At 42.9% G+C, this 26,698-nt stretch overlaps 6 protein-coding genes across 10 annotated transcripts; 3 read left to right on the forward strand and 3 right to left on the reverse strand.

The window, feature by feature from the left end:
• The first annotated feature begins 698 nt into the window (after positions 1 to 698).
• LOC128731385 (uncharacterized) lies at positions 699 to 3,022 on the forward strand. Its single transcript, XM_053824501.1, has 4 exons — positions 699 to 1,070; positions 1,373 to 1,904; positions 1,998 to 2,114; positions 2,326 to 3,022. The coding sequence occupies exons 1-4, from the start codon at positions 699 to 701 to the stop codon at positions 2,409 to 2,411; spliced, it is 1,107 nt and encodes a 368-aa protein (XP_053680476.1). The 3' UTR covers positions 2,412 to 3,022.
• A 60-nt stretch (positions 3,023 to 3,082) lies between these two features.
• LOC128732218 (NF-kappa-B inhibitor-interacting Ras-like protein) lies at positions 3,083 to 3,960 on the reverse strand. Of its 2 annotated transcripts, XM_053825390.1 has the most exons (4): positions 3,847 to 3,960; positions 3,517 to 3,753; positions 3,399 to 3,445; positions 3,083 to 3,317 (listed from the first exon to the last, which is right to left on the reverse strand). In XM_053825390.1, the coding sequence occupies exons 1-4, from the start codon at positions 3,958 to 3,960 to the stop codon at positions 3,083 to 3,085; spliced, it is 633 nt and encodes a 210-aa protein (XP_053681365.1). The 2 variants fall into 2 exon arrangements, with proteins under 2 accessions (XP_053681365.1, XP_053681364.1); XM_053825389.1 differs by having other exon boundaries at positions 3,083 to 3,445.
• A 1,439-nt stretch (positions 3,961 to 5,399) lies between these two features.
• On the forward strand, positions 5,400 to 14,351 carry LOC128720918 (eukaryotic translation initiation factor 5A). The gene is made up of 4 exons (XM_053814620.1): positions 5,400 to 5,461; positions 9,286 to 9,791; positions 9,875 to 10,073; positions 10,179 to 14,351. Exons 2-4 carry the CDS (start codon positions 9,583 to 9,585, stop codon positions 10,251 to 10,253), a joined length of 483 nt encoding a protein of 160 aa, XP_053670595.1. The 5' UTR covers positions 5,400 to 5,461; positions 9,286 to 9,582; the 3' UTR covers positions 10,254 to 14,351.
• Positions 14,352 to 14,619: 268 nt separating this feature from the next.
• On the reverse strand, positions 14,620 to 17,915 carry LOC128727079 (nucleolar MIF4G domain-containing protein 1 homolog). Its single transcript, XM_053820950.1, has 3 exons — positions 17,905 to 17,915; positions 15,658 to 17,826; positions 14,620 to 15,589 (listed from the first exon to the last, which is right to left on the reverse strand). Exons 1-3 carry the CDS (start codon positions 17,913 to 17,915, stop codon positions 14,620 to 14,622), a joined length of 3,150 nt encoding a protein of 1,049 aa, XP_053676925.1.
• Positions 17,916 to 18,447: 532 nt separating this feature from the next.
• Positions 18,448 to 23,340, forward strand: LOC128722799 (dynamin-like 120 kDa protein, mitochondrial). Its single transcript, XM_053816517.1, has 11 exons — positions 18,448 to 18,476; positions 18,682 to 19,145; positions 19,210 to 19,326; positions 19,842 to 19,886; positions 20,093 to 20,862; positions 20,928 to 21,202; positions 21,283 to 21,444; positions 21,510 to 21,697; positions 21,766 to 22,357; positions 22,425 to 22,714; positions 22,784 to 23,340. The coding sequence occupies exons 1-11, from the start codon at positions 18,448 to 18,450 to the stop codon at positions 22,846 to 22,848; spliced, it is 2,997 nt and encodes a 998-aa protein (XP_053672492.1). The 3' UTR covers positions 22,849 to 23,340.
• A 513-nt stretch (positions 23,341 to 23,853) lies between these two features.
• LOC128730356 (galectin-4-like) lies at positions 23,854 to 26,458 on the reverse strand. Of its 4 annotated transcripts, none has more exons than XM_053823400.1 (6): positions 26,257 to 26,458; positions 26,109 to 26,197; positions 25,654 to 26,021; positions 25,403 to 25,537; positions 25,162 to 25,256; positions 23,854 to 24,162 (listed from the first exon to the last, which is right to left on the reverse strand). In XM_053823400.1, exons 1-6 carry the CDS (start codon positions 26,281 to 26,283, stop codon positions 24,034 to 24,036), a joined length of 843 nt encoding a protein of 280 aa, XP_053679375.1. In that variant the 5' UTR covers positions 26,284 to 26,458; the 3' UTR covers positions 23,854 to 24,033. The 4 variants fall into 4 exon arrangements, 2 of the variants coding, with proteins under 2 accessions (XP_053679375.1, XP_053679376.1); XM_053823401.1 differs by having other exon boundaries at positions 25,121 to 25,256; XR_008411673.1 differs by having other exon boundaries at positions 24,029 to 24,162; positions 25,039 to 25,256.
• Between the last annotated feature and the right edge of the window lie 240 nt (positions 26,459 to 26,698).

The raw sequence follows: 26,698 nt of genomic DNA on the forward strand, positions 1-26,698 counted from the left end.
CACACGAAAAATAATCGCACCAAATACATGACATCGATCGGCCTGGTATTGTTGTGTAATACTCAAAACAGTGGTGTGAATAGATAACGATAAAAAAGGGGATTTGTATCGACACAAAGTGAACCATAAAGATAACAACCTGTGCCGCAAATGAAGCTAGATTAGTTTTCTTTGCTCTTTTTGCGTCCGTTTCCTTTACATCGATTGGATTTTGTAGCATGTATCGAAGGTGCAAATGTTGGCATAACCCCAAATTCAAATTTGTCGCCAACGAGGGTGTAGAAAACGATCGAGAAAGTGAGCGATAAATAAGTGTTACACCGAGTACTAAATGCACATTGGTTCTTTTTTTCTCATGGAGCATCCTGAAACGAAGAGCTACTAAACTAATGTTTTAAAGGGATGAACGATTGAAGATTGTATTTAAAAAACATTTCGCTTTCTTTTTTCATGTCATATCAAATTAGTAATTAGGTGAATAAATTTGCAATACATAAAGCAATATACGATCGAAACGATTAAATTGATCACAAATCAAAGTCGATCACATTTCATCTGACGATCGACAAAAAAAGCTTATAATTAATATATACAGAAAGCTCGCAATGTGACTACTACCTAAGCAAATAAAATACAAAATTTCTTTTCTTTTTTGGTTTAGGTTTTAAGCGCTTTCGAGGACATAATTTATAAACAAAATGGGCATCAAAGAACCGCTGATTGTGGAATACAAGAACAAATGGTACGATCTCACAGATTTCGCGCACAAACATCCGGGTGGGAAATACTCCCTCACAGGTCTGCACAAACGAAGCATGGAGGAACGTTTCGATCGAGCCCCGGGCCATTCCCAAGCAGCCCAATACTTGATGAAGGAATACCAGATAAATTCGGCGGACGCCAACAAAGAAACTAAAATGAACGGTTACTCTCTAAATGGTTCCAAAACACCCCTGAATGGTTCTTCACCTCCAAAGAACGGCATCAAGCCAGCGGTCAATGGATTTCACACGAGTCACACCACGACCACCGAGGGCGATGTTACGCGCCTAACCGATGATAGTATGGAGGTACGTCATCTCTTAGTACGTGTAGAACAAGTGTACTTTCTTATCGCAACGTACAAACTGTAATCTAGTCCGATTGTTGGCAGCATTTTAATCATCGTCATCGTGAATGTTATCGTTGCAATCATCATCCTCATCGTCATTATTCACCTGGGTGATTGAGGATGACTCAGAAATGTCCAGGTTCACTCTCGAAGTCTTACACAAGTCTTATCTGAGCACATCACAAGACGGCAATAGGTGCGAGCAGCAATTGTGTAATCCTTGCGTCCGCGGATGCTTTTCTTATCCTTCCATTTCCATAGCACCTGGTCGATTGGAACAAACCGATGGTGTTCCAGATACACAAGCTTGGGGAAAAGTACGCCGAATGGGTGAACAAACCCGTCGATCGAGAGCTGCGCCTGTTTGGCCCGTCCTGGGTGGAAAACATGACCAAAACGCCTTGGTGGATTGTGCCCGCTTTTTGGATACCGGCCATCGGGTACATTATCGCCCAGCTAGGAGCGCGCGATTTGGCCACGGGAAAAGGATTTCCCAGCTGGACGCAATCATTTTTCACAGTTGATCTGTACCTTCATCTAGTCGTTGGAGCTTGCGCCTGGACGCTGCTCGAATATACGCTGCATCGGTGGGTTTTCCATATGGATCCGAAACAGAACCGATTCCTGCAGACGTTTCATTTTCTGATCCACGGGCAACACCACAAAGTTCCGTTCGATTCGTACCGGCTGGTGTTTCCAGTGCCACCAGCCATCCTGCTAACAACCATTTTCTATCAGCCTGTGTACTATACGTTTCCATATCCAAGGCTTACGCTCGCCGGGGGATTGATAGGTAGGACGAAAAATCAATGAGGCACTGCTGCGAGTATCAGCAATCGTTTAGTGCAATGTTTCTGAATATTATGCGTATTTTGATTGATTACAGGATACCTCATCTACGACATGATCCATTATTATCTGCACTATGGAAGCCCGTCCGGAGGTCATTTGTATCATATGAAACGGTATCATTACTCACACCATTTCGTTCACCATGATCAAGGTAAGAAAAACGTTTAATGCATTAACCCAATGAATCCCAATGAATATCATAAATTAAAGCTTTAAGCTAAATGTCTGATACATTACCCAGTTTGAATTAACGCTAGACACGTGATAAGAAACTATTTTACATGGTACATGCTTTGAGATCATCTAGCTGGTCCTGCACCCAATTTTTAATTATTTTAACTGATGGATTTCTCGTTTTACAGGATATGGTATCAGCAGCGACTTGTGGGATAAATTGTTTGGAACACGCATAATACTACGAAAGCTAAAGTATCTGCTGAAATGGTAAAGAGCACCCCACAGACGCTAAACATACGCATAGGGCATATAAGCAGTGTGGTCATCCACGGGGTGGACGTACATTAAACTGGGCTGTAATTTTTCATAATAAACTCCAACTTCTTTCGTAGAGACGGTTGGTTGCATTGTAATTTTAAAGTGCTTTTGTTTATTACTCCTTTTGGGTTTACTTGTTTTGTCTTATTTCTCTAAATTGCATTTAAGTACGATATACCTTTGTCACAGATAAAAAATATTTTTAAATAAATTGCAGCTGTAGAATTTGCTTTCCACGATTTGGAAAATAAAAGCTAGGAAGTATCCTACTAAAAAATAGTACATAAAGCTAGGCATAAAATAATAAAGATTTCCTGATCTTCAGATCACCATACGAAATAGTATGTTGTACATTAGAATAGTCAGGTATGCTACGAGAATAGTAAAAAAGTAGTAATTGCAATATGCAGAACTTCATATGAGAACTTCATAAAATGATCACATATCACTTCCACCAAAACTGCACAGCGAACTCTGGCGTCCACTTGCTGATATGATACGATCGTGGTTTGCGTTATTTTCTTTTTGGTTTCGCTATGCTCAACAGCCAACACCAGCGCGAATCGCTTCACTATCTTAAGACAAAGCAGCACTCAAAACACGCACGTGTTTCAAGCAAGCTTGCTAACTGTTATCCACCTTAGAGGTTTTTTGTGTCAGCTGCCTAAGCTGCGGGAAGGAGCTTTTGGTTTGCGCCGGATACATGCGTATTGCTAGCTGGATAAACGGCTCATACAATGATGCCCGCTCCATCGCATTCACAGTGTAGTGTTTGATGCGTTCGCGGGAGCACCAGTTATTGGCGCGGTTGAGATTAGATTCAATCAAATCATTATTGTTCAACTGGGTGTTGCCAACGCTGTGGTAGCTACCGTTTGGCGAATTCAGAGCGGTTGTTCCTCCACCGCTCGAAGAATTGTTAGTCGTTGAAGCTACCGACGATCGTGTTTGGCGAGAACGCATATTTGCTATCACAATTATTATCATCTGTGAAAGGGACAGAAAACGCTACAGTCACATTAAGGGCTCGCAAGAGTGCACAAGCAGAAATACGTTACCTCTTTCTTATCCTTGTACTTATCGACATCACTTTTTATTCCAGCCAGCATATCTAGACTCGCCGGATCACTTGGGTCATACACCAGTATAAAAGCATCCGAAAACAGCAGATAGTGCCGAGGGAGCTGCACATTTCCCTGCAGGCCGGCAGTGTCGTAAATGCGTAGCATATCTCTGCTTCCTTTACCCGTATCGACACTGGCCACGTATGTGTCCTCAATCGTGCTGTGCAGTTCCTATTTAAATTGACGTAACGGTGTATCAGATGACTTTAATTAGCAACACCTTTGCCTTCCACTGCAAAGTGGCCTCGATAGTTGGTTACCTACCGAATCGATCGTAACATGACCGTAGATGAGCTGTTCCAGCATAGCGGTTTTTCCCACGCCCTTAGCGCCACATATTACCACTTTACCAATTTTTGTAATTTTTGACGTGAGCATTGCGGAAGTCTGCTACGCTTACCAAACACGCCACTGGTAACGGAAGAGATTGGTAGTGAAATTCTGGCCGAACTGCTGCTAATTAGCTCATATCTTAATGGTTAATCTTCAGCGAGCAGCTAGGCGAAGATCCAGTTATGATGAGTTATTCCTGTGAGATCGCGTCTTCTTCTTGTTCTTCGTTTTGAAGAAGTAGGTTAAAGCATTCTATGTAAGTGAAGCCGTTGTTTTGCAAACATACATAGTTTAAGGGCTTGAACTTCTTTGGTGTTTTTTCTGTACATTTGTGACAAAAAAATAAATGTTTTAATTAAAGTTTTCATTAAATTTAGCCACAATCTTCACTCGCAACGATACCGACCAAAACAATTGCGTACACACGTGCACACACGTACGCACTTTATCACTAAACGCGTCAGATTTGACATCGTTTTGTTTTCGTATTATTCTCGTACGGAACTCGTACCTCCAAACTGTTTCATGTTTGAATTTTATCAAAATTCGCATCATTTTAAGGCTGGTTTGTTGTATATCTGAATCTTAGGAAAATTCTCACAAAAATTTATTACAATAATTATTAACCCTACATTCATACATAACCTAACTGATAGCTATAGCTCAGCGAGTTCGCGAACGAATAAATTTTGAATTTGAGATTGACAAAAAATAGGAATTTTACTAAGTTGTCTTCGTGTAATTTTTATATTAACCAACGACATGGTTTTTATACTAGACATTTCAATTGCTCAATTACACAATATTGTTTTTGTAAATTGCTCAGAACAATTACATTACAGTAAAACATAACTCAATAGATATACGGCACATCTAGAGAGAGCACTGAAAATTTTTAGATTTTCCTATTACGAAGCCGTTTGAGTTTGCAAATTATTTGAAATACACGTATAAAGTCTTATATTTCGAGACCCTTGATATGTTTATGAAACGAGAAAACTTTAATCATGGTTCTTTTGCATCGCAATCGAGGATCATTAAATTATTTTAGGAGCTGTAGTTGAGGAAGGTTTTACAAATGTTTGGTTATTATTTTGAGCTTCAAAGTTTCGTTATATTATAGTTTGAAACAAAAATTGGCTAAAAATATGTTAATATTGTTTGACTTTGTAATTTACTTGAAATATATGTACTTCGAAATTTTAATAAAATTCTATCAAACAAAAATTCATCCAATAAAATAATTGAAATCCAATAAAATTAATCATGTGGCTACATCTGAATTTTGTTAGTTTTTATTAGCATATCGTGCAAAATCATATAATCCAAATAAAATAGATTACAACTAAAATCAGCTAAATACACCGACACCGGAAGCTACTTCCGTGCGTTTCGATAAAACGCACAGTCGGCATTTACCGACAAGATTGCGGCTGTCATCGGTAGTCGGCAAATCGTGCCATCTCTTTCGCACATCGCGATGTGTTTCCGCAACTAACGCCATGTTTGCGATCTTCTTTTGTCCGTGACCATTTTGATCACACATGTGAGTAGCGACTTTCTGCCGGAGTGTTTGCGAATAAGTGTGTTAAATCTGCTGCAAAACGTTGGCCGGTGGTACGAAACGAGTCGGTTTGCGTTGTGGAATCCAGCCGTGGTGGATGTTAAACCGTACAGACGCTTGTTTGACCAGAAATTAGTGTTAATTTTGCCGCCTCCTCACACGTCTTCTTGTGGTGTGTCAGTCAGCCTGGCGCAACAGCAACGGCAGGAGAGCGGAACCTTGCTTCTTGTCCGGTGGAATCACTCCAACTATGGTGTGGGTTGAGAAGAATTGCGGTGCGGTAATGTCGGTCTTCAAGCTGGAACTGCTCACTAGTGCCACTTGCGTGCGTGTGTCGAACGTAGTGATTTTTCTTTGGCTGGTAGCCGACACACATGGCTCAGGGAATGGGAGAGAGGGGGTTCCTTTAGTGGGTGCGGTAGTACCGTTCTTCCTGCACGTTTCCGACGCCGACGTCAGAAGATATGCCTACTTGATGTGCAACGCCGCTCGTTGGCTGAAACCGGCCAAAGCCACAAGAAATCACGAATCGCAAATATGCACAACCACGACGATAACCGTCATCATCGTCCCTGACCTTCCCGAGAAAGGTTTCAATTTTGTCGGTTTTAATAACGTGCAATCCGGCAAGGTTAAAGGTCTTGACATGTCTGTATTTTTATCTCGATTTTGATAGCAAACCGCAAAGATTGTACATCATTTTTCGAGCAGACAATTGTGGGGGTTTCGCAAGTATCCACCCTTAGTTATTGGAAGGGTTTAGTTTTCATAGCCTCGTTTGCTCGCCGCTAAGCATTTGAAAGGGCATACATACCACAAAAATGTATGCCCCCACAATGGTTCTTTAACGCAGTAGGCTATTGCCCTCGGAAGAGTGCAGGTGCAGTTATCTTAGTCTTTTTTTTCTTTTCTTCGAGAAGAAAAACTTGCCCCGATTATTAGCCAGTCGGTCGGTAAGCGATTTCTTCCATTCATCGATTTAAAATGAAACAAATTGTTGGTGGTACGCGCTATTGTCGAACGTCATACTAAGTATGATTGGATGTATCTTATTTTGCGTGTACGGTACAGACTGGAAGTGTTGCATGAAATGCACGTTTCCTGTGTTAATTGAAATTTTTCACCCATCCACGACATGGAAGAAAAAGCTGTCAATCGGCAACTTCAGGCCCGGCAGAGAACTTGGTGTTGTAAAACAAGCAGTGTAATTTCTTACCACAGCAGTACTTCTTCCCTAGCGGCGGCTATATTGGGATGTAGCCCCCACCGAGTGTCAACAGTTGACGTGGCTGAGCTGTGTGCATGCCATGGAGCATGGAGACCGTGGAGCGCCGGCCGGAATACCGCAGCATGGCAATGGCAGCAAGTGATCGCGTTGCGCTGGTAGTGGTGTGGTACGATGCGCGGTGCCTGGTGGGTGATTGTGTGCAACGGCAGCACTGCTGCTGCTGCTGACAGGCCGGTGTGGCGCCTGTGAGATGACGAATTGCGGTGGCAAGAAGGGAGAAAAAAAAGAATTCGTGCGAATCCGTGTCGTCGCGTTTGCAATACTTTTCGAACTTTTCTCTCACCCCATATCAAGAGCATTCAAGCAAAAGGCACCGGCGACAGATTTGCCTGTCGTCAAAAGCAAAGAGTGCCGTCGAAAACTGCAAGAAACCAGATGTTCGAGCTTGTCTAGTTTGCAATCGTTGGGTAGTTACCATATCTATGGTCATGCCTTTTTTCATTGATTAAAACCTACGTCTTAGTTGTGTCCCTTTTCACTACCCGTTTGTTTCGTTAAACGGTAGTAGTACACTTTTTACTCCTGCCCACTTGCAACTTACAGCCAAAGGGGCGTTTACATGCCGAGCCGCCACCCTCGGGAAGAGAGTTCAGTGCTCGGTAAACGATTTCATCCCTCAAGCCCGGCAAAATTGCTTGTGGTGTAGGAACAGTTTACCTTTTTAGAGCTTAATCGACAGACGATTAAAAGTAATTTGATTAGATTTCCAGCCAGGTTTATTGAATACGCTAGCTGGAACCGATGGTGCTTCTGAGAATTGGGATTATTATGCTGTATATTAAGAAAAGGCTAATGAATGGGCGCGAGAAGTCTTGTAGACAAATTGTTTGATTTTTAATTCCAACAACTTAATAAAAGTAGTATCGATACGATGGGCCCTTTTGGGAAGGTTGATAATGAACGCACCTAAAAACTGTAACAAAAACGATCTTTAATCGAATATTTCTGCCGCTACAACCTATTGTACGATTAAGCACGCTTGACTGGTGCGGCTCTATTTTTAGGTTAGGTTCATCGCCGTATTCCCTCTTCGCAAGAAGCAGCCGCTTTTGAGGCAATATACGCAAAAGAAAGGCGCTGAGAATGGAGATGGATGTCTTCTCTGACTCCGCTGGGGTGTGATTGTTACATCTTTTCGATCTGTATCCTTTTTTTTGTTTCGTTCTACCGACGATTTAGCTGATCGATAGCGTCATTGGAGACAGCGCACCGATTTACCGACGACGATGCACTGCAAATGCAATGAAAGTAACACGTCGCCGTTTGCAAGCGTAAATTCGATGGCATGTGGCACCCAACAGAGGCCCGTTCGTTTTTCCCACCGTGGGTAGCATAATCGTGGTTTGATTTCACGTCGTCAATTTGCCGATAAGCAATCGTTGACCGAGCAAAAATGTGCCTTTTTCGTCAGTCTGGTTTAGTACCGCACACACCGTTTAAAATCGCCTCCCTCCTCGACACACGGTAACTGATAAGATGGAAAGTAGTGCCGGTGCTGTGAGAAATGGAGACAGCCGGTGTAAGGAATGCTTGAAATTGAAAACGTGTCATGCAGAGCATGTTTCTGCTGCCTGACGCGGGCCCACGTGCGAAAATCGAAAGTGACGTGTTTGGTTCGGTAACTGATCGGCCCATGGATGCGTTATGCGGTCAATTGCATGCCATTCCCATCGTACAATGCAGAGGAGAGCACTATGTTTCGACAATCAGCTGCGCCTCTAGCATCGTTTGAGTTATGCTTTTTTTTGGGGAGAGCCTGATTTCACAAGCAACATTATTCCATTCGTTGCGGTTGTAGATGCCATGAATTGTTTTTTTTTTTGTGAATCAGTACACGACTGTCCTAATGCAGTGCATTTTTACAAACATATCGCGCCATGTAAAGGCTGAAAATTGAAACAAAAATCAAACATAACACAATGACGGGGTTTGCTCGCTCGCGTGGGTTCTATTTTTGTTGTGTGATGCAATAAAGCTATAATGTTACTCCTCACCGCTTATCGTATCATAATTGAGCGTTGTATCTTTCGGGAGTGCCGATGCTAAAATCACGTTTCCTCCCTGTTCCTGTCGTGTATTACCATCGCGCATCCATCGATGCGATGCGGGTGCATTGATGCGAGGTTGCAAGATTTTTGTGCAAATATTTACGGCTTGCCCTTGAGAGCGTGATGAAGGCAGCATACAATCACAAAATTTGCAACGGTTTATTGATTCCGTACCGTCGAACCTCCCATGGCGCGATGTTAAGTAGTTCGTTTTACGACAAAGTTGTTCGCAACTAATCCCATCGGCAAGGCCTAGCATCTGAGCTATCTGCTCCAACAGATCAGTACACGCTCGGTTGTCCTGCGAAAAAGGTTGAACTCTAGTTGATGTCGTCTAATCCACCACTGGTGCTGTAAAGTTTCCGATGTTCTAAATTGTGCTCTTACCACCGGCCAACATGTAGTTGATACGTATGTAAGTAAGATTTACTCACTCTTCTGCTTGCTCTTCTCTTTTCCGGCAAATACAGCGTAAGCAAGATCTTTGATAGATCCATCAGATAATCCTTGCATATACAACTGCACTGTTTGTATATCAACATCTGAAGGACCGCAGGATCTCTGCCTACCACCACCGTTGTGTGAATAATCGTTGCTTTCGGAACAGCCTGGGTTGCGGTGTCGTCCATCAGCAACAAGGAATCGAAGGAACATTTCGACGTTCGGTTTTTGTTTCGTCAAACGAACAGCCAGTTTCCATATCTCTCTCTCTCTCACACTCTCTGCTTTTTCACTTGCCGTCGCTTTAATTCGCAAACCCGGCAAAAATGACTGAAATGGAGGATACCCACTTCGAAACCGCCGATTCCGGCGCATCCCAGACGTTCCCGATGCAGTGCTCTGCTCTGCGTAAAAATGGTCACGTTATGTTGAAGGGGCGACCTTGCAAGATCGTTGAAATGTCGACCTCCAAAACGGGCAAACACGGACACGCTAAAGTCCATATGGTCGGCATAGATATCTTCACTGGCAAGAAGTAAGTATTTCTCGATTGACTGTTTTAAAAAGCACCACAACTCTTACCACCACCCTACTGAATGTATCGTCTTCTCCTCCTAGGTATGAAGATATCTGCCCGTCTACACACAACATGGACGTCCCCAATGTCAAGCGCGAGGACTATCAGCTTACAGATATTGACGATGGTTTCCTTGTGCTAATGAGCGACAACGGTGACCTGCGTGAAGATCTGAAGATCCCGGAAGGCGAATTGGGTACACAGCTACGTTCGGAGTTTGATTCCGGCAAGGAAATAGTCGTAAGTATTTCACTTTTCTTCCCTCCTGCCTTCCTGTCTTGAATGGATGGATTAAGAAGCGCAAAACGTTAACGTGTATTTTGTATTTTACTTTTTTTCCCACAGTGCACTGTCTTGAAATCATGCGGCGAAGAGACTGTGATTGCCATTAAAAACAACACCTCAGGTGATAAAAACTAATACTTCGTTGCCTATCAAAAATATCGATGCAAGAAAGCAGACACCGTTGAGGAGGAAGTAAACAGCGACAGCAGCAGCAGCAGCAAACAAATACTGAACCAGAAGCAGCACACAGTTTACAGCACATACACTCTTGTACACGCCAAGATCAACAGCAAAATTTGCCACCTACAAGAGCAAGAGCATAGCATACCACCACCATCTGAGGTTAAAATAAAAGTATAACAAAAGAAGAAGAAATTTTTAACATGAAAAATGCGGTAACAGCAATTAACATCCAATGCACTCTCTCTCTCTGCACCGTCGAAAATATAATAACGTCTACAATGGGAAGATTCTAAGAAGCATTTCATTGAGCGCAAGATAAGTGGAAGAATAGACGCAATACACAATTGTCACCACAAAGAACAACTTAAAGAGTCTGGCTGTTTTGTTACAGCTGGAGGCGTTGGATGTACGTGGTGCAGCGAAAACCATTATTGCATTTTTGTTTTTTTTTTCAACTAGAACCTGTTAGATCCGATCTATTCGAAAAAGATGAAAGAGAGTTTGTGACGCAAACAGAGAAACATTGTACGGTGCAGCCCTCTCGCAAACACTTAAACAACAGACATATAACGTAGAAAGAATAACGAGATATATATTACCTTGCAACGACGGTAATAGCATTTTCATCGCGCGTTCATCCAACGACCATATGCCTCGTACTAGCACACACCTATATGTCGCTCGATCGATGCTTGCAAACGCATCTGAAGATGATTTTTGTTGCCACTGTTAAAGGCAACGAAAACACATCGACATCATCGTTCATGGATCCTCCCTCCGCGGTACAGTAGGTCGGAGGACATAAAAACAAGAGTAAAAAATCATAAGAAGCATTACGGGCTAGGGTATGCGATGTTGTTTTCGTGTTTGTATGGATGTACGCGAGCCTGAGAAAGAGAACTGATATGATGGAAAATGGGGAGTAATAGATGATTTATGAAGGTGTAATAACGAATAAGGAAAATGGTTTGAGACAATGGTATATGATTTGTTTTTTTTTTGTTTCTACTTTGCTTTAAAATTATCTTTTCTGGCGTGGTAAGAAAACGCTATTTGCATTAAGTTGCTATATACAATCATTTATTAAGTAACACTTCCACCGCAATCAGTGCATCGGGGGCACAACGTCCGTTAGTCGCGCATGGATAGGTGAAGGTACAGACCATCAGATCATTGAAGTCCGGCATCGAGAGCGCGTGTGGTATGGTTTATTAGCGGAGCAAATCATGCAAACTAACTATCTTCAAATTCACCACCCCCAGTCCGGTGGTTGGATAAGCGAGGCGATTAACGAATACTTTCCTCTGCTCTACTACACTAGGCCGCGGGTACATCGGCTGGCGGAACAATAGAAGACAAATAACAAGAAGAAAAAAAGAAAGCAAACAAGAAAACGTTCAGGATTCAAAACTCATACATTCGTACACACACACACACAGACAGAGATACAGGCACAATTCTGAGCAGAACCAGATCTACACGTAGATATTGATACGATGTTACTCAAATGCTCTTGTTACGCAGTATGCGCCGAAATAATAAAAAAAAGAACAAAAAACTACAAACGGATGGAATAAAAGAAAATTGAAAGCGAGAAAACCCCAAAACATGACGTAAACACTTACTCCACTTTCCGTCATTTAGGTTGCCAAAACAGAAACACCAAATGTGTACCGGGGGGGCAGTGGGAGTTCTCTCTAGAGGAGGCACTTGTTTCAGCGGCTCCCTATAGGAGATGTTCATCGAAACGGCCAACAGAGCCAAAAGACCGGATAAATGGTTTTGCAAGTGTGCAGAAATAATGCAACGTGTGTTTCGCCTACCAAAATAACTGCTATAAAAAAAAGGAAATTAGCAAACAGAACAATGAAACAAGTAAAATTAAAACAGGCTTGGCACTGGCAAGGGAAAGTTGCTAATCGTAAGAACAACCACAGGAAGACGTAACAAAGCAGCATGAAAGATCACACGTGGCTCCATACGGCGCTGAGCTTGAAGCGTCTTTGATTCGAAATCAAATGTGTGACGAAGGTGTGAGCGGTGCGAATCATTCGATCTATCCGTGGATATCGAAATGGTTCTATCTTGGTGGGTGAGGAAACGAGGAAAATAGAATAAAAAAAAATAAAAAACTATCATCGAACCTTTTTCCTTGCATCCTTCTTCGTGTTCCCGAACCCCGTGAGAAGAGAGGGCAAAATGTAACGCGTTCTAGGTGCATTAACTGGAAAGAAACGTGCATTGTGAGCGGTGTGACGATGTTGAGGGATTTGCTGCAGAATAAATCATACGAAATCGTCCTGTACCATCGATACGGCGTAACGTCTTGAAAACGATATACACGAGAATCGAAGCAGTGTAGTTTGTTGCAATTCATCGGCGGTGAAGTTATAGCATGTTGTAGGTTTTATAAAATCTAATAAAAAAAATTGCCAACAACTACCTTTCCAGTACAGTGCGTACAATGTAATCGACCGCAGGGATCGAAGCACTTTTCCAGTATATCATGAAGAGGCATTTTTTTTTAATTTTGAATCATTTTAAAGCTTTCTATAATAAGTTCGTTGGCTTCGTAAGACATTTGTTGATTTTTAATCTCAAAAATCTTGAAAATCTCAAACAAAGACGATAATAATGATGTAGTATTGAGCAAAGACCACAGCACACAGCGTTGATCACTGATAACCGGGAGCAGTTACTACACCACCAACAAATTTAAGGGGAGACATAACGAACGATAGAGTATCATTGCCGTACAACACAAAATAATCATAATAGGATACAATTTAACAAATGGAACACAAAACACGTGGCCGGGGGACAAAACATGGATGTTTAATTCACGATGCATAACGCTGCGAAAGTAACATAAATGCGGTAGATGGATGTAGGAAATTGAAAGATATAAACCGAAGAAAATCTATGCAACATGACGATAGATAGGGTGAGATATTATGAAATACGTGAAACAAACGAACGTCGGCAAGAGATGGTTGGGAATCAAAATGTTGTGCCGAGACTAGGAAAGTTAATAAATGCTAAAATTTAAATATATTACAAAACAGAAGAGACGCATACGAAATCATAACGATCCTATTAGAATATGTTACGATCGACAACGATTTACCATTTGGTTTTGTTTAACGTATTATGCTAGATGCATCAGTTGAAGAAATACTGGAAGCAGAAAACAATAACGTGAATTCATTTGTAATTCGTTTTTTATTGCTTTTTAACCAATCCATCATGTGCAATAGAATGCTGATATTGGTTACGGATTCATTTTACACTAAACGAACAATACTAAACAAGCAAACAAAGCTAAATATGTAAACACAGCAAACAAAACTGGAATATAAATGTAAGAAGCGGAATAAAATCAAGCAAATAAAACAATAACTATTACTGGACATGCAAATGTGAGATGTGAAAAAGCTGAACATTATTACAGAAAAAAAAACAGTACTTATACTAAGCCAGGCCCATATTTGTCGTTCCATATTCCTCTCCGCCAGAAAATGGTAGACATACAGGAGCAAATAAAAACTTTGTAAAAGATTTAGAAATATCCTACTAGCCAAAAACCAATTGGAAAAAAAGAGGTCTTCGCAAAGGCTACAAGACAAACACACCGTGCGAAACCATTGGATCAAAAGAGAAATGTGTGAGCGATTTGCAGTGGGTACTACTTGGTAGTTCTGGCAAAAAAAAAATAGTTTGGCAAACATGGAACAAGAGCGAGGAGACAACAAAGCTTAAAGCATGCACTTCATGCTCGCTCAAGGTACAGGAGAGGAATAGTATGATGAAACAAGTTATATAAATACTATAAATGATAAGAGAACAATGCTAAACACGCAAGCAAACCAAGTCAGCTCAGTGGAAAAGACAAAAATTCGTTCCGACTAGCCGTGTGGGCACAGGGACTCGGTGAAGGAGAGTGAAACAATTGGCGTAACAAGCAAGGCGAATGCGAATATTATGAGCAGTGAACGAACAGCCCTGGGAGCGCATTCAAAAAGCAAAAAAAACGATGCAAATAAACCAACCGCTCTCAAAACGACCAAATGGGTATGTTTATTCATTTGAAAATTGATCAAGACTTGCACGGATAACCGAACGAATTTTAAAGGATCAACTGCAAACGTAAAAATAAACTTCTAACTCGAATCTAACAACAGCAGACCATTGCAACGGGTTGCCTCCAGATCAGCCGTGTTGTAGCTCCTGATAAGTGAGTAAGTAGCCACAACCATTATCGTATACTTTGTTATCTTGCAGATATTTATTTGTACAACCAGAAGGAGCAATTTTTGAATCAAACATCGTACTCAATTCTCGTATCGGTACAAAGCAGTTCTTCTGCTTGTTTAATTCGTTCCTGCAACAGTAACACTTGATCCCCCGGCAGCTGGCTGGATGGAGCCATGCTGCCACGGGCCAAGAAATGATGCATGAACAAGCGCACACCGTCCTTGAAGGATTTGAGCTTCGAGCTCGCCGATATGCGACTGAACACCTGCAGACACTTGTTCTCATCATCCAGCAGCAACAGCCCGAGCATAATCTGACGCATTAACCGCAGGTTCACTTTGTCGATTTCGCCGAATTCAATCACCTTCAGACAGGATAGCGCCAACCCTCCTTCTGCGATCACATGGGTAATGAAGCGCGCAAGATTGCGTACTTGCTGCTGCTGTAATGAGTGAATTTCCTTCAGACGATCCCACAACGCGAACTGAATGGCCAGCTGGTATCGGCGATCGTAATCGCAAAACTTCTGTGCGAGCACACTGTAATACGGATTGTACTCCTTTTCTGCTAGGCTACAGTGAATGATAACGGACACGACAACGCGTAAGTCTTTAATAGCCAGCCGCAGCAGCTTCTCGAATGCATCCAGGTAGTCTTCCGCGCTCATCACGACGCAGAACACGTTCCGACGATCGTCCGTGTTCATTCGCTGTTGGCGCGCAAGTTCCAACAGCTGATCGCTGAAATAGCTGTCACCGGAACCGTTCAGTGCAGTTTTTCCGGGCGCACCCGGCTTCGAATTGTCCTTAGTTCCGTGCCAAGCTGACCCTACCAGCCACCATTTACCGCGCTCCGGTATGTTGATGATGTCATCCAGGCCAATGTTTAACGTCGATACGTACTTTCCACTCGTGATCATTCCTTTCAGCAGCTTCCGGAAATGCTCGACCAGCGTGGGATCGTATTGGGGTATTTTATTCATGTTATTATTTTTAACCGCCAACAGCGTTTCTAGCATAAATTTCACTCGCACGCTGAAAGTACAATGAACATTAGCGGTTACAAAAGTGCGATGAGCTGTAAGTAAAATTTTTATACATACTCGTTTTTAAGTGCATCCGGGGCGTTTGCTGCCTTCTTTTGAACCGCCACAATTAAATCCTTCAACGCAAGCGGATCATCTTTCCGAAGAATGAAGCCTATCGATCGTAACACCAGCAAAATGCATTCGACCGCCTTTTCGTTAAAGCATTCCAGCAACTTTTGCAGCACCTCGTGCACTATTCTGCATTTAACGATGTCGAACGTGTAAAGATGGCAGATAATCTGTACACAATTGTCTAGCTGTTTCGATTCGTTTGCCATCGTTTGGATTTCCTTTGCAAGCGTTAGAAAGCGTTCCACTATCATCTCAAGGAAGTGTGACCCTACTTCGTTGCCCACGTTTGCATGCAGAATTGCTACAAGCAGTATGTGTTCAAGCACCATCCGTTCGGGTGTTAGGGTTGGCGCAACGATCGCCTCAAGGATTAGCATGGTTAGTGTGCTGTTCATATCGTACCGCGAATTTTGCATGTAAGTATTATCCAGATTGATCGAAATACGATGAACATTCGATTCGGCAAGTCTGTTTATCTGACCTTTCAGTTGTCGCTTAAGCCGCAACAGTTTCTCCTGTTGTTTTGGATCGGCTCCGGCTCCTTTAGCAGCCGCCTCAGCTTCCAGCTTCGCTCTCATATGCGGTGGTACATATTTTCCCCCATCACCACGGGAGTCACCTTCCTTGATTACGTTTCCTGCTCTATCTCTTTTGCGGCCATATATGTCTTCCCAGCTGCCATCGTCACCGGTGGGTTTATTAACATCATCATCAGCCTCATCCAAACTTTCACCCATCTCCGAATCATCATCAAATGCATCGTCGAATTCATCATTTTCATCAAACGAATCGTTTTCTTCATCATCTTCCGATGAAGCAGCGATTTTCGGCTGAGTGTTGGAACCTTTACGTTTTGCTTGTTTTACAACTTTAGATTGTTCAGCCGCCTTATTTTGCAACAAAACAAAACGACCCACAGCATTCTTATTCCCATCGTCATCACTTTCGGACGAGGATCGCTTTCCTTTCCCTTTGTTTGTCTGGTTGTGCTTCGAATTTTTCGGTGTTGTTCTTTTACTTCGATCTACCTCTTCAGAAGAATCAAATTCACTTTCTTCATCATCCTCAGAAGATTCATATTGGCTTTCTTCATCACCATTATCTTCATCTTCTTCAGAATCAATAGCAGATGCATTTCTTTTCATTTTACCGGCGGACTGTTTGTCAGGCAGTGCAAATTTCACTCGTTTAGAGGTGTCTCGGGTACCATTTTCTTCTTCTGAAGAACCATCCTCTATATTTGACTCATAGAGATCTCCATCTTCCGAAGAATCGTCTTCCGCATTTTCATCTAGCTCTATTTCCATCTCCGAATCATATGCTCCTAAATCGTCTAGATCGTCTAGCTCATCCATACCAAAATACTTCTCCTCAACTCTTTTCAGGTTTTCCACACGAATCTTCTCCTTTTGAGTCATTTTTTTCACTTTTGCATGCGTTTCGGCTTGGTGATCTTCGTTTGGATGGTGTTTCACATCACCTACTACTGCTTGCCGCAAATCTTCGGCAAATTCATCGGATGAATTTTCTTCCAATTCGGCAGCTTCTTTTGCAGCGTCGTACATTTTCCGAATATTTTCATCGGTACACAATTCCAAAGCGTAATCCAACCCATCATCGAAGCTTTTTGGAATGCCTTCCTTATTTTTACGCCGATTGATTTTCAGTAGCTTTTCATATTTCTGAATTACGCGATCATCTTCCTCGTTCGCAGCTTCCAGCTGTTTGATGCGATTTGATTTTAGGCTATCTTCGTACCGCCGCAACTGCATCATTTCCTTTTCTCTTTCTGCATCAATCTTAGTGGTGTATTGGGATTTCTTGGCTGTCGGCTGTGTATTTCCTTCCTCCTGATCGTCGCTAAAGTCCGATTCAATTTCTTCATCCTCGAAATCGTCTAACTCGTCATCAGAACGATCCTTATCAAATTTATCTCGATTTTTTACGGTTCCATATTCTTGCCGTTCTTTACGACTGCGATTATGATAGTTAAACCGATTGGTCTTTTTCTGTTGTCGTTTTTCTTTCCGCAGATCCTTGCGTGTCTTTGGCAGTGCTACCTTATTGCTGCTATTTTGACCTTTTCCTCGACGAACGTTTTTCTGTGGACGGCTGCAAGTTGTAAACGAAAGTAATTTTTTATACTGCTCCTGTATCTATAATTTTTCAAATGAATTTTTGTTGTCTTACTGATTCTTCATCGTGTACTATTTGCTCGCAAATGTACTCAAAACTGCTCGTAATTGCGAACACGTTCACGATACCAGTAGCACGATTATATGCATCATATGAAATAGGTAAACAAACGGCAATGACAGTTTGCAGCACGTGGGAATTATTTCAACGATCTTCATTCGATTCTATTCTTCTAATCATGTGCATACTTCGATCAAGGATTCATTGCTTTTACCATGATTTATTTTCGAAAGAATATACTTGAAATACAACAACGTTTACTCATCATTCCCTCTATCAACTTAAATAAACCTTAAATTGGTTCAATATTCAAATACCGGCTTTCACACATGGCTGAAATAATTCATTTGACGTAAACAAACACCAAACAAAAAAAAAACACACTGTCACAGGTTAACTGACAGCAGGGTGGATCGAAATTTGCAGACCCTCGCGCAAAGATTTCGTTTCACAATAAGCGTCTATAAAAATAAAATGGTTTACCAATAGGTACATCTTTCATACGGCTTGCGATCGGTAAATAAACGCGAACCCAAAATGGCTCAATTACTCCGTGGTTGGTCGAGGTAAGTCCCGAGCTTCAACCTTTTTAAAAACCGTGTTGTCATCAGACCGTGAATGTGAGCTCATATGGATGTTATGTAAAATTTATTGATTTTTTGTTTTTACTTTCCCTGTGTACTTGTGTGATTCAACGACGAATAACTCAACGCCAAATATCTAAATTGGTGCCAATGATAAACGAAACGGTGTACTGAATTGACAACGTAGCATTGATCCCCGTTTTAAGCACATCCGCCCGGCTGTGTACACTGTCAGCAGGGTTAACTTTTCCAGTTTCACGACCGGTAGTACCAACAGTAACACCAACGGAGGCAATGGAGCTGGAAACGGTGGTAGCAGTCATTCCACCGCCTGGTCGCGGTACAACTACTACCGGCAGCAAGAATTCCTCCGACCACCGAACAACAGCGGATGGCAATATTGGCATCAGCACCGTAACTACGGTATGCTGATTGGTCGCGTTTTAAGAGGCGTTTTGAAACTGCGCTACCTAGTTTTGGGAGGTGCCATCGGTGGCGGTGTCACACTAAACAAACGATACGAAGAGTGGAAAGATGGGCTGCCGGATATGAAATGGCTCGAAGAAGTTCTGCCGGACAACGAAAAGTGGGCAGGCTTCACCAAAAATCTCCTAGCCGTCAAAGATGCCGTGAAAGACTCAATTGAAATAGGTAAGCTGAAATGGTAATCCCTTGTGAGAGATTCCACGTGAATAATTCACGCGCATCGTTGTAGATCCCCGGTTAAGGCAACTCAGCGAACATAAGCTAAACGAATGGCGTCAGTGGTTCGATCAACGGTTAGATAACGCTATCGAAGCTGCAGAAACGCAACAAAACCCTCAGATTGAAAGTAAGTAACCTTTCAAACTCCGCCGAGCGTTCCGATCCAATGCGCAAGAATGATTAAATGTCGTTACTCTATCAACTCGGTCCTGTTTGACCTTTTTAACATCAAAGCTAAATCAACATATTTCGAAGACAGTTTTTTATTGTGGGTCTATCGGTATGGGGTTTTTAGTATTCATACTGATGTTGTATCCAGCATTTATTTAAAGATATTTTTAGCTACATCCTTTTTCGGTTTGGTTACATGAATTTTGTCATGGGAATTTAAACGGTTTGTTACAAACTTGTCATTAAGCTTTTATAAAATATAAATTTTTATAGCCAAGCAATTTATCTCTATCGTTAAAAACATGTAATCTTCATATTTTTGTATTATTTCATCGTCGATGTATCGCATACCACATTCTTTAGTTGATTTTAAAAAATCTCCATCCAAATCCTTTCGCGAACCAGTTATAACAACTATTGAATCCGCGTTTAATCGAGCATATTTTTTTTCTTTCTCTCTTTGGCTTCTAGGTTCTTTCCAGAATTTGTCAGAGTTTATTTCTGATCTATATGGAGGTAAAAAACTAGTAAAAGCACTTAATTTTTCATAGTACAGGGTATGGAGGCATGGAGGGAATGTTGTTGGATAATTACTTTAGTCATTCTTGAAAAGTGTCGCATTTGAGATTGGACTGGTAAAGGAGCAGAAGTCGAGGCAGACTTTGCTGTGTGTAATTAAACTAAATTGAATTCTTTATTTTTGCTGTATCTTTAAAATATAGCTACCAAAGAAGAACTACGAGCAAAAAATACGGTGAATGCCAAAGGACTCGGTGCCGATGAAAGCCGTAAGCGCGTGGACACACTACAGTCCCAGGTCGACACGCTGCAGACCGAAATTATGAATGTACAGTTGAAATACCAACGTGAGGTGGAGAAACTGGAAAAGGAGAACCGTGATTTGAGGCAGCAGTATCTGATCCTGAAAACGAACCGCAAACAGCCGACTAAGAAACGGATCAAAAAATCGCTGATTGATATGTACTCCGAAGTGCTGGACGAGTTGTCAGGATACGACACCAGCTACACGACAGCCGATCATCTGCCGCGTGTGGTCGTGGTCGGAGATCAGAGCAGTGGGAAAACGTCGGTTTTGGAATCGATCGCACAGGCACGGATCTTTCCGCGTGGCAGTGGTGAAATGATGACTCGAGCACCGGTTAAGGTGACCCTATCGGAGGGACCATACCACGTGGCACAGTTCCGCGATTCGGACCGTGAATACGATCTCACGAAGGAAAGCGATCTGGCCGAGCTTCGGCGAGATGTTGAGATTCGAATGCGCAACTCTGTGCGCGGTGGCAAAACGGTCAGCATGGACGTAATCTCAATGACGGTGAAAGGGCCCGGGCTGCAACGAATGGTTCTTGTCGATTTGCCCGGCATCATTTCCACACAAACCGTCGACATGGCACCGGACACACGTGATCAAATTAAGCACATGACGGAACACTACATGAGCAATCCGAATGCGATCATTCTTTGCATTCAAGTGAGTATCGCTTAGGAGGAAAAGGTGTTACATTTTACTTTCACAATTACATTTCACACTTACAGGATGGTTCGGTGGATGCAGAGCGCAGCAATGTAACGGATCTTGTCTCACAATGCGATCCACTCGGCAAACGGACAATTTTTGTACTCACCAAAGTGGATCTAGCTGAGGATCTTGCCGATCCGAATCGTATCCGAAAAATACTCTCCGGCAAATTGTTTCCGATGAAGGCACTCGGATACTTTGCTGTGGTGACAGGACGTGGTCGCAAGGACGATAGTATTGAAACTATTCGCGAATACGAAGAAAAATTCTTCAAGAACTCTAAGCTATTCCAGTAAGCTTCGCAAGGATACCGTTTCTTTTTCAGCTGTATTGCAGATGATTTATTTATTTTTCTTTCCATCATTCATGCAGAAGCGGCGTTACTATGTCCCATCAGGTGACAACCAGGAACCTCAGCCTAGCAGTGGCCGATCGTTTTTGGAAGATGGTACGCGAAACCATCGAACAACAGGCTGATGCATTCAAAGCGACACGCTTCAACTTGGAGACGGAATGGAAAAATAATTTCCCCCGGTATGTGTAACGTAATATTGGATGTAATGTACGGTTTTAGAACAACGGTATCATCCTTCCATTAGCCTGCGCGAGTCCGGTCGGGATGAACTATTCGAAAAAGCCAAAGGGGAAGTGCTGGACGAGGTCGTGAATCTTTCCCAAGTATCCGCCAAAAAATGGGAAGAACTCATGAATACCAAACTGTGGGAAAAGCTGTCTAGTTACGTGTTTGAAAACGTCTATCTACCAGCGGCACAATCTGGATCGCAAAGTAAGGACAAAGTTTTGTCACAATCGTATGTGCTTCGTGTGATTGATTTGGCTCTGTTTCCTTTCTAGATTCGTTCAATACGATGGTGGACATTAAGTTGCGCCAATGGGCCGAGCAGGCACTACCGGCAAAGTCTGTCGAAGCCGGCTGGGAAGGGTTGCAGAAGGAATTCCAGCACCTTATGGAAGTCGCACGCCGTACACCGGATCACGACGATCTGTACGATAATCTGAAAAGTGCCGTCATCGACGAAGCGATCCGGAGGCACTCGTGGGAAGACAAAGCGATCGATATGCTGCGCGTTATTCAACTCAACACGTTGGAGGATCGCAGCGTACATGACAAGCAGGAGTGGGATCAAGCGGTGCGCTTTTTCGAAACTTCAGTCAAGGAAAAGCTGCAAGCGACCGAGACGACCATCGGGGAAATGTTTGGCCCGTCAACGAGCCAAAAATGGCTCCACTGGCGTTCGTCAACTGAGGAACAAACGAAGCGTCGGCACGTGAAGTCGGAGTTGGACAAAATTCTCGACAGCGACTCGAAACACTCACCAACGCTAAGCTACGATGAGCTGACGACGGTGAGGAAAAACCTGCAGCGGTCTAATGTGGAGGTGGAAACTGATTACATCCGGGAGACGTGGTATCCCATCTACAGGCGGTAATACAATAATGTGCACGCTAGAGCGTATAGAGCGAAATGTGACGTGTGGCATTGTGTTTTGCAGGCATTTCCTTAAACTGGCGCTGAACCGTGCGTACGACTGCCGGAAGGCGTACTACCTGTACTCGCAGCAGGGCAACGATTGTGAAATTAACTGCAGCGACGTGGTGCTATTCTGGCGCATCCAGCAGGTCATCAAAGTGACGGCAAACGCGCTGCGACAGCAGGTAATCAACCGAGAGGCACGCCGATTAGACAAGGAAATCAAGGAAGTACTGGACGAATACGGCGAGGATGATGAGAAAAAGCAACAGCTGCTTACGGGCAAACGTGTGCAGCTAGCAGAAGAACTGAGTGAGTAAATCAACATTGAGTCCGTTTATGGCGTACAGATAATGCAGCAAATTTCCTTTCGTTTTTCAGTTCGAGTACGGCAAATTCAGGAAAAGTTGGAGGAATTTATAAATGCACTTAATCTGGAAAAGTAAATCCCCCTAGCTAACTGAAGAGTTGTGACGAATGCTATCGTAGGTCGAGATATCGTAGGTCGATACTTCGTACCGTGATCTATTTATTCGCAGTTACTCGTGAAACCTGCGCGTCACCGGTGCTCGATACCGGTTCCCCAGCGAACGCCCCGATCGTAGTTTAATCAACTGCATACTATGCAAACAAACGTACTAACGAAAGCTCCTTGGAAGCAATTTATTTCCTACTACTTTCGCCTTCCGCTACTGGTCACGAACCGTATGGTGGTTCCCAATACAGTGTTCAAAACGAAATGCAAGCTATATACACCGCATTTTCTCATGTCGCTTGTCGCGAATCGGAAACCATTGTGTGTCGTGGAATACATTGTCATACTATCAAACCGTGTTTAAAATGATTGCACAAAACGGACGAACGTTAAGCCAACACGCTTTGTGATGAAATGGAACGTGGAATGCAAATCATAAGATATTGGAGTACTTGAAATAAATGTAATATTATTAAAAACTAGTTGATTTAGCCTATTTCATTCCGGTTGCTGGTGGTCCGGTAGTTCCGAATGTTGTTTCCATCGTTCTACTGGAAGATTGATCCTCCATCCCTTCTCCCTAATTGTTAATGCTGGAGCTTCATGAAACATTCACGGTTTCAGTTCAATTATATATGCTAAGACATGGACTCTGTCTTAAACTGGTAAAATACATTTGGTCACAGAATTTTGGCTTCGCATGTGTGGAAGGATGATGGAGGAGCTGTTACAATGGTGAGTTCTTTGAGATGTAGAATAGTCTTATTATAGTGGAGTGAATTAAAGATGTCAGGCTCTGGGAAGCTGGAGATGCAACTCTTAGACAGCGAAGGCGTGGCTGGGATAATGTAAAATGGCGCCATTTATCTCCGGCCATGCTTTATGATTGGTAACCGAAGGCATTAGTGAAGCGCTGTGATTTTGATTCTTAATACATCAAAGTACACGAAAGGTATTACACATGTATTGAGGTTCTTATCTTTCTATTTTTTTGTTGGTTTATTTCTAACTACGATGAGCAACAATCCAATATCTGTAATGTTAAACTCACTATGACAGTGCATTTTAACGAATACGTTTCAAAAGTGCAGTTTGCGTGTGCGATATGATATCAGTTTGTGTGTGCAATTTTGCTTGACTTTAATTAAAACTACGATTAATCGCTACTACTACTGCTGCTGCTGCTGCTACTGCCACGGCGCAATCCCTTTGCTAATGCGTATCCTCCGAGACCGGCCAAACCGGCAGCGGCACCATATTTCAATACTCTGTTCTTTTTCCCTTTCTGCAAAATATAAAACAATAATCAACATAATGGTTGAGCGATTTTTCGATCAAGCTTAAACATTTACTGTAGCTTATTCTATGCTGAATGGTGCAAAAAAAGGGTTGCAAACGTACGGCCCCCCAAGCATGTTTAACGCCGTTGTAAGATCATACGGTGCATTTACATTTTTCGACAACGGAAACGTACAGGCAGAAATTTAGTGGCAATCGCTGCAGTTGAACCACCGGCAATATTTGTCAGATAAGAGCTGCCCCCGTGTGGGTTTTGTTGCGATCCAGCATCGAATGGGTTCGGTGGAACGTTCACAGATGTGGCATGAGGTGGAGCAGACGGGTAGACAGGCATGTTGTTTCCAGGCCCGACAGGATTCATGAAACCAAACTGAGAAAGCAAAACAAAAGCACATACAGACACGGTAACGGTTCCGGAACAAGGACACTAAGCTATTCCGATTTGAGCCTGCCCACGTGGAAGTACCTGACCGTGGGATGAGTTTTGATTGGGTTGAAAAATGGAGGACGACGCAGGACCTGCATTGGAGCTGACACGTGACGTTTCGCCAATTGCGTTTCGTAGGAAATCACGTGTGTGCTGAATACCACCGATAACGGAATCTTGTATCGATCGCTTTACCTTTGGAGATTTCTGATTTCCCGCCAAGAATTCGGTTGTATTCGAAGGCTAAAGTTTAAAATAATACAAACAGTTAAAGCGCAACAAACGGTACAAAGGTGATGGACAAAAACAAATCACAGGCGAATTGAAACAAATGATGAAAAAGGAACGAATCACACACTTGAAACGATCGACAAAAAGCACCACCAAAAACGCATACGAAACTAGGACTCCAACTTGTTGCACTATCATATTAACCTGGAGCCTTTGATTTTGGTGTAGCTAAGCAAGATATTACTAAGTAGGCTGTGGCTAGATGCGTGTGTTCAACAAGGATTACATTTGCTCAATCTTTGCCTGCAATTCTTCTTTGAACAGTACCGAGAAGGGCACGGACGGCGTGTAGGGTCTTGGCGGTGGATGATGCGGATATCCCGGCTGGGGTGGTGGTGGTGGCGGTGGGTAACTACCGGCTCCTTAAAGTAAAAGATAACAGTAAACCAACCAATTTCCGATTAGACGACGCGACGTTCAAGAGCGACTCAGGCACATATGCAAACAGGACGGTGATAGGAACCGGATTTTTAGAACAACTTCATAAAGAGCAACCGGCGTGTTCTACCTGGATAGTGGCCAGCTCCGCCACCGATCGGGTTCGTTGGCAAGGGCGTGTACGGTGGTGGCGGCGGTAATGACGTTGATGGCGGAACCGTTGGCGCAAAGCCGATCGGTGGTGCGTATGGTTGCGGGTATTGCGCTGAGAATTTAAAGAAAGCACACAACACATTATCGATACACTTATCGGCGATAAGATAAGACAAGTGGCAGCCATTTTACTTGCTGGCATGATTTGGACATCGCTGCCATACCTACCTATCGGTGGCGGTGGGGGATACACCGGAACGGATTGCGGTTGATCCGTCTCGGAGACAATCGAGAAAATAGTGCAACTTCCGCTGATCGCTACGTAGCGCGCGTTGTACAGCGGCAGCCGGTAGGGAAACGTGCAGAAATGGGTCCCATTTATCGCGATTTTGTATTGGGCCGACTCGGCCAGTATCAAGAGATCGAAGCTTTCGCCGTAACGGATTGGGCAGCCTCCGTAGCGCTCTTCGACGCCAACAACTTGCTTCTGAATCGAGTTGCGTACGATCGCGTGCTCATTTGGGCGAATGCTGATGTGCAACGGGACGTCATCTCTGGGGCTGAGAGCGGCACCGGATTGGATGTGAATATGGCATCTACAATGGGGACAGATAAATATCACAACGACCACTTTGGGGAGAATATTTCGAAGCCAGCAAACAGTTTTTTTTTGAATTCCTTACCGTTCCCCATGATTGTTCATGATGCCCTTGATGCGAACCATACGACCAGTACTCAGCCCACCGGGAATCAGTCCCAGAAAGGGAATATTCTAGCAAAACATGGTATGACTAATCATCGAATCACTGCTTCTGAAATGCATGAACTTACGGGAGAGAAAATTGGTATGGTAGCCATTTGCGCAGCACACAATTCCAGGGGTACAATACACTCTATGGCACTATTTGTTTAATACACCACGTTTCCGAACACGTTAAGTATTTGAAATGTTGTCGAGACTATCGGGGCAAGTTCAAAACACACTTCTTGCGACGAGTAACTATGGAATACTGCTAAAATATTGCTGTTTTCTTTTGTAGTCTATCGTCGGCTGAAAACGATGTACGTTTCATAAATGAGTCAAGTGCGATTAGAGACCCCACTCCCTTTTACGAGTACAGCTGTGCATATGACTCAAACTTCCCTCACCCACACCTGACTGTGGGAAAATGCGCGCCTCCACCATTTGTAACGACTGTATGGTGTAAAGCTGTCTATGGACGAGTGTGCAGCTTAAATTTCAATTTTGTTTAGGTTTTTTTTAACATTTCAC

The sequence above is a fragment of the Anopheles nili genome, chromosome 2 (assembly GCF_943737925.1).
Source record: "Anopheles nili chromosome 2, idAnoNiliSN_F5_01, whole genome shotgun sequence".
In the NCBI taxonomy this organism is placed as follows: Eukaryota; Metazoa; Arthropoda; class Insecta; order Diptera; family Culicidae; genus Anopheles; species Anopheles nili.

Bases quoted from the DNA above. Each gene is read 5' to 3' on its own strand.
- LOC128731385 (XM_053824501.1), top strand. From the start codon at position 699: ATGGGCATCAAAGAACCGCTGATTGTGGAATACAAGAACAAATGGTAC. The intron at 1,905-1,997 runs GTAGGACGAAAA...GATTGATTACAG, and splicing joins GCTCGCCGGGGGATTGATAG to GATACCTCATCTACGACATG. The intron at 2,115-2,325 runs GTAAGAAAAACG...CTCGTTTTACAG, and splicing joins TTTCGTTCACCATGATCAAG to GATATGGTATCAGCAGCGAC.
- LOC128732218 (XM_053825389.1), bottom strand. From the start codon at position 3,960: ATGCTCACGTCAAAAATTACAAAAATTGGTAAAGTGGTAATATGTGGC. The intron at 3,754-3,846 runs GTAGGTAACCAA...CAATTTAAATAG, and splicing joins GTCATGTTACGATCGATTCG to GAACTGCACAGCACGATTGA. The intron at 3,446-3,516 runs GTAACGTATTTC...TCCCTTTCACAG, and splicing joins AGTACAAGGATAAGAAAGAG to ATGATAATAATTGTGATAGC.
- LOC128720918 (XM_053814620.1), top strand. From the start codon at position 9,583: ATGACTGAAATGGAGGATACCCACTTCGAAACCGCCGATTCCGGCGCA. The intron at 9,792-9,874 runs GTAAGTATTTCT...TTCTCCTCCTAG, and splicing joins GATATCTTCACTGGCAAGAA to GTATGAAGATATCTGCCCGT. The intron at 10,074-10,178 runs GTAAGTATTTCA...TTTTTCCCACAG, and splicing joins ATTCCGGCAAGGAAATAGTC to TGCACTGTCTTGAAATCATG.
- LOC128727079 (XM_053820950.1), bottom strand. The intron at 15,590-15,657 runs GTATGTATAAAA...TTGTACTTTCAG, and splicing joins CCGGATGCACTTAAAAACGA to CGTGCGAGTGAAATTTATGC.
- LOC128722799 (XM_053816517.1), top strand. From the start codon at position 18,448: ATGGCTCAATTACTCCGTGGTTGGTCGAG. The intron at 19,146-19,209 runs GTAAGCTGAAAT...GCATCGTTGTAG, and splicing joins GAAAGACTCAATTGAAATAG to ATCCCCGGTTAAGGCAACTC. The intron at 20,863-20,927 runs GTGAGTATCGCT...TCACACTTACAG, and splicing joins CGATCATTCTTTGCATTCAA to GATGGTTCGGTGGATGCAGA.
- LOC128730356 (XM_053823400.1), bottom strand. From the start codon at position 26,283: ATGGCTACCATACCAATTTTCTCTCCC. The intron at 26,198-26,256 runs GTAAGTTCATGC...ATGTTTTGCTAG, and splicing joins CCATACCAATTTTCTCTCCC to AATATTCCCTTTCTGGGACT. The intron at 24,163-25,161 runs GTACTGTTCAAA...TATATTTTGCAG, and splicing joins CGCCGTCCGTGCCCTTCTCG to AAAGGGAAAAAGAACAGAGT.